The 12,392-nt window shown below is 38.3% G+C and overlaps 1 protein-coding gene across 10 annotated transcripts in view; it reads right to left on the bottom strand.

The window, feature by feature from the left end:
* The window catches only part of PPP1R12A (protein phosphatase 1 regulatory subunit 12A), a 151,833-nt gene that overhangs the window by 53,666 nt on the left and 85,775 nt on the right, over positions 1-12,392 (bottom strand). For all 10 annotated transcript variants that reach the window (XM_084957774.1, XM_084957771.1, XM_084957773.1 and 7 more), the window contains exons 6-8: positions 6,263-6,337; positions 5,250-5,338; positions 4,928-5,085 (exon numbers count right to left, since the gene is read on the bottom strand). In XM_084957774.1, the coding sequence (XP_084813900.1) occupies positions 4,928-5,085; positions 5,250-5,338; positions 6,263-6,337 (322 nt within the window). The remainder of the gene's footprint in view (positions 1-4,927; positions 5,086-5,249; positions 5,339-6,262; positions 6,338-12,392) is intronic.

The following is a 12,392-nucleotide window of genomic DNA, read 5'->3' as shown; positions in this document are numbered from 1 at the left end:
CTATTTGTGACTAAGAAAATATTCTTAAGATGTTAACAGGATGGAAACATATAATTTCAAACTATACCAAAGGAAAGGCCAAACTGGCACATTTAAAAATCACTATAATCATAGCTTTTCTTTCTTTCTTTTTGGCTGTGCCCATAGCATGAGAAGTTCCAGAGCCAGGGACTGAACCTGTGCCACAGCAGTGACAATGCCAAATCCTTAACCCACAGAGTCACCAGGAAACTCCAACCATAGCTTTTCAAACAAACTGAATGAGCAAAACTCAGTCTAATAAACTTTATTCTCATTGCTAAATCCTTCTCTTCATTCAAGAGAAGCCAAGCCTATTCAACACAGTTAAGCAGAAATCATGTACGCTCTAATCAAACGGCCCTCCTGGAAAACAATCATCTAACTGGGAAGAGTGATTTAAGGAATATTTATTAAGCGTCCGATACCTGAGGTACTGTCCTAAGCACTGGCGTTTATCAGTCAATAGAAAGAGCAAAGTACTGAATAAAGCCTACAGTCTGGTGGGAGAAACAAACAATAAACTAAAGTTCAACATGTCTTTTCATTTTATTTTCTCCATGTTCAAAAATTTGTTTTATATTAGTGAAATCTATACATGAAGAATGTATATGCACCTATGCAAACATTTATGCTTGATTTAAGAATAATAATAAAACAAACCCCAGGTGTCCACCATTAAACTTAAGTAAACATTATCAATATTACCAAAGTCCTTTTTATTCATTTGATTTCAATGAAGAACGAAAACTTGGAGTCCAAAAGGGAAAAAAAAAAGAACAAAACTCTTTCCCTTAGAGTTCCTGTTGTGGCACAGCGGAAACAAATCTGACTAGGAACCATGAGGTTTCGGGTTCGATCCCTGGCCTCGCTCAGTGGGTTAAGGATCCAGCGTTGCCGTGAGCTGTAGCATAGCTGTACAGAAGGTTGCAGATGTGGCTTGGATCTGGCGTTGCTGTGGCTGTGGCTGTGGCTGAGGCCAGAAGCTGTAGCTTTGGTTGGACCCCTAGCCTGGGAATCTCCATATGCGACAGCTGTGGCCCTAAAAAGCAAAAACAAACAAACGAACAAACAAAAAAACCCACTCTGCTTCCCTTTTCTCACTACCTCCAAAGTTTATCGCTGTCCCACGGCATATGGAGTTCCCAGGCCACAGCTACGCCAGGCCAGGGACTGAATGTGCATTCCTGCCACTGCAGAGGCACTGACGATCCCACTGAGCCACAGTGGGAACGCTGGAAATTAAACTTCCAGTTGAGTTCCTATTTCCACCCGATTTATAAGAAGGAACACTGATAAAAAATGGTTTGGTAAGTAATTTATGAAACTAAATTTTATATTAGTTACTTAACATAAAATAGTTTCCCAAAGAAATACCCTTACAAAAAAATGTAAAGTGTAGAAATTGTCCAATCAAGTGGTAGCTCGAGGGAAACGGCTGCTTTCTCAAGTTTTTGCCAAATAATGTATGTAAAGCCTTGCTGATTTTAAGAGTGAGAGAGAAAGACCCACACAGAATAAAGTGTGATAAAGCCTTGCTGATTTTAAGAGTGAGAGAGAAGGACCCACACAGCACTGACATGGATTCATTCTTGACAAACAGTCAAATTTTCCTGGCACAAGTGGCTACTAGCAACAGGAAGAACAAAATTACCAAGTACAATGGTTCCGAGGAACACTGAAAGTTAGCTCACTGAGACAGGGAGCAGAGTGCTTTCTACACTTGGAACTCCAAACTGGGAATTAATACAATACAACTGGATGGTAATTAGTTCTTTTCATATTTATCATACTGAATAGAAGAGATGAAAGAACTATTCACTTCACCTGGTCCAGTTCTTCTCATTCTGCAAGTGAGGAAGTTCCAACCAAAGAGTCAGGCGACTTGCTAGTTAGCTGCAAGACCGGCCTAAATCTGAAGTCTTTTTTGTGGTTAATAGCTCCCTAGTGCCAAATGCTGAACAGTGATTTGTACAGAGAGGACCAATTAAGAAAAAAATCAGCAAACGAAACCTCAGAAGTCTCTGTGAGGTAGCTAAACCTCTAGACAGGAGTTGGAAGTTCTGGGTGCTAATCCTGGCTCTCAGGTGCACACCTGCACAGAGTCTGATTTGTAATGACATTTTACTATGGAATGGGGGCTGAGGCATGTCTCAGAGAGGAGATTAAGTACCTAAAATTAACTCTAAATACCTGCAAAACCATCCGGGTCAACTTCAATTTCAATGATACCATTTCATTTTTCAAATGAATTTAAATTTAACTGAAGTGCTATTAGGTAAGCATGTACATTCACTGCATTTAAACTTTATTTTTATACAATTACTATATGAAAGTTAACATTTAAACGTGGTATCCATGTAAAGCAAGTATTATAATCCTGATTTTATAGAGAAATCTGAGATTAACTCATCTACATCTACAATTACATGCATGAGTCAATCAGTCCATGTTCTTTTTTTTTTTTTTTTTTTTTTTCTTTTTAGGGCTGCACCTGTGGCATATGGAAGTTCCCAGCCTAGGGGGTGAGTCAAGGCCGCAGCTGAGGCTTGTGCTACAGCCACGGGAGCACGGATCCAAGCCACATCTGTGACCTATGCTGCAGCTTACAGCAACACTGGGTCCTTAACCCACGTGAGGCCAGGGATTGAACCAGAAACCTCAGAGAGACAATGTCAGGTCCTTAACTTGCTGAGCCACAAGGGGAAAGCCAATCAGCCCATGTTCTTAAATACTAAATGTGCTAATTCTCATATAATTCACTTTTATAATTAGAATATTTCAATTAGCATGTTACACAAATGAATTACAATATTCCAGACTACTCGCTGCTCTAGCTTCCGATTTAACTCATATTACTGTCTCATTGAGGCAAAAGATATGTGGCTTACCTGACCAGCAATGTGACAGCAATAAATAAAGAACTGATTCCTGAAGGGACTGGAACCTAGCCGTTTACATACTGCAAAAACGCTTGTGTGTTACCCAAAGTGCTCTGCCTGGAGGATTAGTGCGCTTCAAGAAATCCACTAACATCAGCCGACAGTAAAGCGAGCTGCATGTGCTTAGTAATATCCTATTTTTAATAGGAAACAGAATTACGTACATCCCCTGACATGCTTATGTAGTGAACTTTAGCTTCTCACATTTTCTAAGAGAAACCATCTTGCTGAGTGAGTAAAAATAAACGGATGCACAACTGCCGTTGATGAGTCTGGGGGAGATACAGGGACCCCGAGTAACTCCAGGGCTCCAGGGTGCTTACCAAGGACCTCCAGATGGATGGTGGTAATGACGACAGTTTCTCACTGATAAAACTCTCCGTGGAAAAGAAATACTTTTCCAATAAATTTATATTAAAATGCCAGGCTACACAACTCAAGAACGGCAATACTGGAATCTCACATTCTTTGGAAGTTTTGAGTGATTAATTGGTACAGAATAAAAGCAATTCGGTAAACAAAATCTATAAAAACATATAAGCCAGAGGGGGAAAAAATGCAGAAACCATATATTTGATAATAAAAAGGAAAATAAAATATATAGTTACAACAACTGTGTAAAGCAACTGGGCATCATCTTTGAAAACTGAAAATGCAATTCAAAAATCCAATTTTTAAGTTAAATGCTAGAGAATCTCTTGCACATATACCCATGGAGGCAATTATAAAATGACTGTTGCAGCATTATTTTCAACAACCAAACATTGAGAATGAGGTAAATTTTTATCCAAAGGAACATCAATGTATTTAATGAACACTATACAGCAACTAAAGGGATAAGTTACATATATAACGATATAGATATGAACAAACCTTAACTTTCAAGTAAAAAAAAAGTTGCACAACTCCTAGAGTATAAAATAAAAACACAAACCTTACAATTAATATACATTACTATATTACTTTTTTTTTTTTTTTTAATGGACAGACTTGCAGCATGTTGAAGTTCCTGGGCCAGGGACTGAACCGGAACCACTGCTGTGAAGTATGATGCACCTGTGGCAACATGCGATCCTTTAACCCACTGCACTGGGCCAGGGATTGAACCCACACCTCCACAGTGACATGAGCTGCTGCAGTCAGATTCTGAACTCATTGAGCCACAGTGGGGACTCCTACCATACATTACTTCTGAAAGTAAGGTAAGAATATAAAAATGGACAAAAAGGAGTTCCCTTGTGGTGCAGCAGGTTAAGGATCCAGTTCTGTCACTGCAGTGGCCTGCGTTGCTGTGCTGGAGTGACGTGAGTTTGATCCCAGGCCTGGGAACGTCCACTTGCTGCAGGTGCAGCCAAAAAAAAAAAAAAAAAAAAAAAAGAAGACGAAGAGAGACACTGGACTAGAAGATTAAGAAAAAACTCATGACAGTGATTTGGGAAAGAAAGGACAGAGAAACAGACTAGGGCAAATGGTTAAAGAAGACAACTGTAATGTTTTAATTTTATCGAAAGAAAAATTTCAATTTCCTCACACCTCTACAGGAAAACTCCTGACTCAGCCCAACTTTCTAAAACTTTTGTATTACTTAGGAAATATCTGAAATGCTATGGAGTCAGTTTCCTGTACTTTCAGGTCTCAGAAAGCAGAAAGAGCATTCCTCAATTGCTCGGAACCCACTTACACCCTATCTGCACCAGCCTAAGGCCTCACTGAGTCCTCTTCACCTTCCTTCAACCTAAACATACAGGTCAGGAAAATGCAGTGGTGATCAGGAGCCTCCAGGTAATTAGAGAACAATGAAATGACAACTACACTTAGAGCTAACACCTCCCAAAGGACACCTTACGGCTCGGCAGCTATTAGCAGCAACGGATCAGTCCAAAAAGTTTCAAAATTAAAGCGTGACCTCACCTTACTTTACATTTAATCAAAGTTCTCTGAAAATCCCTCTATCCTTCAAAATTTACCTGTTTCAGCTTCTGATTCTGAATCATCTTCCTCATCTTCTTCACTAGAGCAACTAGATTCATCTTTCTTTCCTTCTTCTTCATCATCAACTTTTTCTTGTTCCAGAGATTCAATACGGGATGCATTTTTCTCAGGTTCAATAATCAATGTCTCTTTGCTGTGAAGGGAAAAAAGCCCTCAAATGACTATAAACACAAAAAGTCAAAATACACTTTAAACACATTAATTTTTCCAGATCTGCAAAATCTAATAATCCCATCTGTGGTTATCAGGCTAACTCATTTATAACAATAACAAAACCTGCTTTATTATTTTACTTACTTTTTAAAGGTTTTCTGTGACTGATTATTGTCCATATTGGCTGTTGATTCAATTAGTGGAGATTTCTTCTCCCGTTTCTCACTATGGAGCTTCATAAAAGTTACGCAAAGAAAAATAAGAATATTATTAAAATAATACTAATGAGGAAAATACAGAATTCAAAGTAACAGCAAAGTCACTCTGCAAACACCAAATGAAAATGAAAACAAAACAAAACAAACAAAAAAACCCTACTAAATTAACTTACAAACTAAATTTCACCTAAAAAGAAAAGGGCTTGGATAAAGAATAAAAAGAACCAGTCAGTTAAAAGATCCACAAAGGACTAAGCTGGGAGGGGTTTTTAGATTCCTTCAACTTTAGATTATTGGAAAAATCCTAAAGTCCATTGACCAATTAGGATGTCAGATAATATTTTACCTAAAAATCTGTTTCTTGGAGTTCCCGCTATGGCACAGTGGGTTACGAATCCAACTGCAGCATCTGGGGTAGCTGCAGAGGTGAGGGTTCAATCCCTGGCCCAGCACAGTAGGTTAAAACTGCAGCCTACGTCACAGTTATGGCTCTGATGTGATCCCTGGCAAGGGAACTTCCATATCCTGCAGGTGCGGCCATAAAATTAATAAGAAAAAAAAAAAAAATCTGTCTCCTAGCTGTGCAACTCCCTGCTTATCGAGGGTCTGCTATTCTGGAAATCCGAGATTTCAGAGTCTCTCTCCACTTTCTAAGCAAACTTTCTCGTGAAACTGTAACATTTTATTACTGAGAACATATACATTATAGAAATATTCATCTTGGGAAGGCGAGGCTGGAGAAACGGGGATAAGCAACACAAAAGGCTAAAATAAACACCCTCACTACCTCTTTATTTCCTTTCACTGTCAGTGGGTTTGACTGCTAGGAATAACTTAAACAGTACAGAACATCGCAAGAATACTTTTTTGACAGTCTGAAATTCAAAGCTTTGAGAGATTCGCTAATACAGACAATTTTTAGACAGTTATCAAACATACCAGATTTTGCTTCTTTTGCAACTCTTCCAAATATCCTAAAATGTCTTCATCTGCGACATCAAAGGCTGTCTGGCCCTACGCAGGAAATAGGAGGGTTGGTAATGATTTAAAAAAAAATCAAATTACACCAATTATAAAATGCCTTTGATAATTCTGTATGAGTATAAATAAGTCTGATAACACCGTTTGACTACAGGTATGAAACATGATGCCCATGACCTAAAGATGTATGAGAAATCCGTGGGAGAGCAGCAGCAGCTGACAAATCTCCCTTTATGTTTCAGCTTAGCTTGACTGAGCTGTAATGCAAGTCACCATTTCAAGTACACGATTCACTGGTTTTTAGTATATTCAGCTTTATAACCACCACGATCCTTTTTACAACTTTTCATCATCCCCCCAAAAAGGACACACCCATTAGCAACCCCTCCGCAGCTTCCCCATTCTCCCCTCCCTGAGTCTGCGGCAACCACTGATCTACTCTGACTACAGACTGGGCTATTCTAGACACTTCACATACATGGAACCAGACAATATACAGACCTACAATATATAGGCTTCTTTCACTCTGCACATTGTTTTCAGGGTTCTTCCATGTTCAGCATGTGTCACTACTTCATATTTTTTTTATTGCTGAATAACATTCAATTTCATGCTGCACCACATTTTGCTAATCTATTCATCAGCTGATGGACATTTGCTTTTGCTTTCTGCTTTTTGGTAAATAATGAATAATACTGCTATGAACATTTGTGTACCCGTTTTTGTGTGGACATCTCTTAATTTTCTTGGGTATATAGCTATGAGTGGAATTACTGGGTCATGTGCTAATTCCAAGTTTAACCTTGAGGCCTTCTTTCTTTTTTACCTCCAGAAAAATTAAATTCTTAGTAGGGTAATAAAATAAACATATTTCTAAACTGCTTAAAAGTTCAGCCAGCCACAGATATGACTTAGTTTCAAAAAATTAGTCCAGATGAACTGTCAGTTTGTTTTCATTTATTTATTTTTCATTTTAGGGCTGCGCCTGCACCACAGGAGCTTTCCAGGCTGGGGGTCCAGTCAGAGCTGTAGCTGCCAGGCTACACCACAACCAGAGCAATGCGGGATCAAGCTGCACCTGTGATCTACACCACAGCTCACAGCAACACCGGATGCTTTAACCCACTGAATAAAGGCTGAGTTCAAACCTGCATCCTCATGGTTACGAGCCAGGTTCATTACCACTGAGCTACAGTGGGGATTCCAACTCATTTTTATTCATAGCGGAAAAGAAAATTTCAAAGAGCTGTTGACCAAACATAGTAAGGATTTTTCCTGCGGCCAGCTTAGTCCTTATAATAACCCCACTGGGTACAAGTTTCCAGAATGTCAAAAAGCTTTTTATTTAGAATACACTCTACCTTAGTGTATGTCTGTCAGTGTATGATTCTTCTTCAGAAAAAACAAAAAACAAAAAAACCCTCAACTTCTTTCAACTAGAAAAACATACCATTCTGAACGGAAATTCAAATTTTCTTCACAACAGAGTTCCACATCCACAAAAAGTCAGATAGGTGGATATCAATGCCTTCTGAAAGCACGCAAATTCTTTCTTGAAAAACACACAAAACTACAACCCTCAATTTATACCAACACTAGGATGGTGGCATCTACTTGAAAGGAGTTAAAATTCTCAACACTAAAAAAATAACTATAAGCTACCCAATATGTGAGCCAATTTTTCCACTTTCCGTTTATAAAGTCAAGTCTATGGAACATATCTCAAAACTACATAAAATATCACTTTTTATCAAGATAGGGAAATGTGTGTATTTAAAATTTACAAGATCCAAAACCACTTGTACACCTGCCTTTTCTTGTTACAAAGTCTTCCCAGTAGAAAGCCTTCCCTACTCAGTCCGAAAAAAAAAGTTTTAGCTCTTTTCCCCCAATTGAGCAGTACATGTTAAGAACTAAATTCCTGGGCATTCCCGGCGTGGCTCGTGGTTCGGCAGTGATAAACCCGACTGGTAGCCGTGCGGAGGCAGGTTGGATCCCTGGCCTCGTTCAGTGGGTTGAGGATCCGGCATTGCTGTGAGCTGTGGTACAGGCTGCAGATGAGGCTCGGATCTGGCATTGATGCGGCTGTGGCTCAGGCCAGCAGTTGCAGCTCCGATTTGACCCCTACCCTGGGAACGTCCATGTGCCGCAGGTGCAGCCCAAAAAAGACAAAAAAACAAAAACCAAAACCCAAAAAAGTAAATTTAGGAGCCATTTACTCCTAAATTTCCTGAGGAGTAAATGGCTCTAAAACAAAACAACTGGCTCAAAACTCAAAGGTGCCCTTTGGATCAGTAACACTTGCTAACCCCTGTTACGCTCTATTATACTCTCTTTGACAATTAGTTCTGCAATGTTACCCAGGCTACACACTCTAAGCAAATTGTGTTCCAGAACATGTGCAAGTAACCCACTGACTTCTTTTTAAATATTAAAGTATTAACTATTCTCATAAATGAAATATCATACTTTGAAACATTTGTTGAATTATAATGAAGAATTTAGCAGCAGGTAAACACAATAGGATTATTTTCGGTAATCAAGAAAACTTCCTCTCTAAGAATAGGAAATTGGATGACCTTGCTAACCTTTCTTTTCACTTTTTTCCCTTGATAAATGAATCTATTTTGCAAACAGCAGCTGCTAGAGAATAAAAACTGGAGTAAAATGTAGGCTACATACAGAGAAAGTTTCTAATTTCAAAAAAGCACACCCATCAACTTAACTCAGTGACTTACCCATGTTCTTTAAACATCTATAGGATAGTTATGAAGCTAAGCACTGTCTAACTCTTTACGACAAGGCAACTACGCTTCACTAAATGGGGTACAAACACAGTAGGGCATATAATCAGAGTCACTCAAAGCAGTCAAGAAACAACGGAGGACACAATGCTAAATATAAGCAAATAAGAACTCATATTGACAAGAAAACTATCTTCAGAAAATACTGCCAGAGCCACCCTAGAGCCACTGTTCACACCTAACTTCATAGCCTCCTCCTTCCTCCCTTATTCTAACCGAACCGCTTCTGCAGGTACAATCTCGCTTCATCTTCAGGACAACCAGTCAAGGAATCAGGATAAACACCAGTATTATGTTTATACCGTACAGATGAGGAAACCCAGGCTCTGAGTATCATGGTCTCTGCCCAGCTCCTGCAGGTAATGAACGAAAAGTGGGAAGAGGATCCAGGTCCTGACTGTCTACATATAAAATAAGAATAACCTCAGACAGAATCAGGAGAAAAACAACAACAACAAAAACCCCAAAGCTTGTGCCCATGAACAGCAGAAGCAGTTTTGCTATTCATTTAAATCTTTATTATGACAACTATCCAGCTAAAAAGTGGTCTATTAATCATTGCAGTCCTGCCTTAAGAGAAAATTCCAAATAGAAAAATACCTTAATATTTTTAAAGGGACAATATTTGGGTATACTCTGGTAAAACAATACTTTGATAAATTAGAGAAGTAAAATAAAAAGCCTCAAATATAAAATCTGAATCACATAATTTATAATAATGAATTAAAATTACAGCAAATGTTTTAGTTTGAAAATAAGTTAAAGAAATAAGATAAAAATCACTAAATGTTTATTTTTAGAACATTTTCTCCACTCATGAAGAAAGACTGTCAAGGTTTTTATATGACTTGTTGTATTTTCTATCACACATTTCTATTCATCTAAACTATCTGAAAGTGCCTTAAATGTATTTCTTTGATATTTTAAAAAGAAATTTAGTAAAAATATTTAATCTCTAAGTAACTGGAGAAAGTATCAAATGACAAGATAAATTCATATAGGCAGGCTTAAAAAGTAAAACTAATTTGTCTAAATTGAACATGAAGCAGGACATATTATTTTAAAATGTAGCCAATGACAACTGAGACAGTCTTAACTCAGAGATGGTCTAACTCACATAAGCAAATTATGAAATTAAAAGTTTTATAAAAATATCTTCCATTACCATAGAATATAGTTCTCAAACCCCAGTCCCCTCAAACACCTCTCCTCCCAAACAAACCAACAAACAAAAAACCCCTTGTATTTGTGTTTATCTATGGCACAAGAGCCTTTTAAAATGCTATAGGAGTTCCTGTCATGGTTTGGCAGAAAACACATCTGACTTGCATCAATGAGGACATAGGTTCGATCCCTGGCCTCACTCAGTGGGTTAAGGATCCAGTGTTGCCATAAGCTTGGCTTAGACCTGGCGTTGCTGTGGTGTAGGCCAGCAGCTTCAGCTCTGATTCTAGGCCTAGCCTGGGAACCTCCAAATGCCACAGGTGCTCTCCTAAAAAGACAAAAGACAAAATAAAATAAAATGCTATACACATTACACAACTTCTCACTATTAAAAGATGTCTTTAAAATCATGACTTCCAAGGCCAGGGACTGAACCCACATCACAGCAGCAGTACCCAGAGCCATAAGGCAACTTCAAGAAAAACAATATTCTGATAAAAATTTTAAAATCATATCTTTACAAACTTCTGAGTTAATATCTAGGGAAAAACAAAAAAGAAATAAAAAACTAAAAAACTTTTTCAGTGGATCTTAGCTGATTAAAAAGAAACATTTATTAGGGCTTAATGAGAATCACCTGACTTCTCTGATCATATTCCTGAACCTGCAAAACTCAGATAACTTCATATATGAGACTGCTAAAAAGAAAACAGTAGATACTATATGCGAAAACAAGTACAAAACGATAAGGTAAGGCACAAATCTTTTAAGACGATATAAACATGCAGTGAAATAACAAAATGAGGGGATAACATTAAAATTTAGGGCAATACAGGGAATTGCTACTATAGTAATATAGAAACAAAAGGAGAGCAAAATAATTTTATATGTAGTCTTTCTATTAAAGCACAATTATGATAAATGGCATAGGAATCGGATAATTAGAGCAGATGAAAGATTAACTTTTTCTCATTCATACTATGTATTCTGTATATTCCATTAGCATAACGTAACATATTTAATCTAGGAAGTGATATAAATGTGTGGGAAACCACTCCAATTAACAAGCTTCTCTCAGAGTTCCCAGTTCCCATCGTGGCACAGCAGAAACAAATGTGACCAGGAACCATGGGGCTGCAAGTTCGATCCCTGGCCTCGCTCAGTGGGTTAAGGATCTGGCATTGCTGTGAGCTGTGGTGTAGATTGCAGACTTGGCTCAGATCCTATGTTGCTGTGGCTGTGGTGTATGCCACTGCCCCTAGCCTGGGAACCTCCATATGCTGCAAGAGTGGCCCTAAAAAGACCAAAAAAAAAAAAAAAAAAAAAAAAAAAAAAAAAAAAAAAAAAGCTCTCTTCTGGTCCTTTTTTGGAAGCCACTAACACTGAATAAACTAATCAACACTGCCCAGCCCTTGTCAGCAGACAAGCAGTCTTTAGGGGGCAATTTGAGAAGAGAGGAATGCAGAACAAAGATCAGAAGTTAACAAGCATGCACTAATTTCTTCAGAAAAATTCTAACTTCTGGGAGCGTTTCTACATGTAAGGAGAGGAATGATGAATTAAGCTAAAAGTAGCTAGACTTTTACATAAAATTAAACAGTTATCAACATGTATCTTCTAATGATGATTACAAATAGAATAGTGTCCTAATAAAAAAACTGACAGGAGTTCCCGTGGTGGCGCAGTGGTTAACAATCCGACTAGGAACCACGAGGTCGCGGGTTCGGTCCCTGCCCTTGCTCAGTGGGTTAACGATCCGGCGTTGCCGTGAGCTGTGGTGTAGGTTGCAGACGCGGCTCGGATCCCGCGTTGCTGTGGCTCTGGCGTAGGCCGGTGGCTACAGCTCCGATTCGACCCCTAGCCTGGGAACCTCCATATGCCGCGGGAGCGGCCCAAGAGATAGCAACAACAACAAAAAAGACAAAAAGACAAAAAAAAAAAAAAAAAAAACACTGACAGAAAACAAATTATCAAAAGCTTTGATTAAAAATTTAGATCGAAGACTTTTGTACTTACATATAAGAGCAAACCTATACTTACAAATGGATCATTCGCAAACATTTTTTATCTTGACTTTCTGAGTATTTTCACAACTTCCTATGATTTTCTTGCCTGTGTAT

This window comes from Sus scrofa, chromosome 5 (assembly GCF_054392235.1).
Source record: "Sus scrofa isolate SSC_HxYL_T2T_F1_AM1 chromosome 5, Sscrofa_HxYL_maternal_Yorkshire_Landrace_v2.0, whole genome shotgun sequence".
In the NCBI taxonomy this organism is placed as follows: domain Eukaryota; kingdom Metazoa; phylum Chordata; class Mammalia; order Artiodactyla; family Suidae; genus Sus; species Sus scrofa.
The sequence above is the reverse complement of the archived record's forward strand: the minus strand, read 5'-3'. Positions and strand labels throughout refer to the sequence as shown.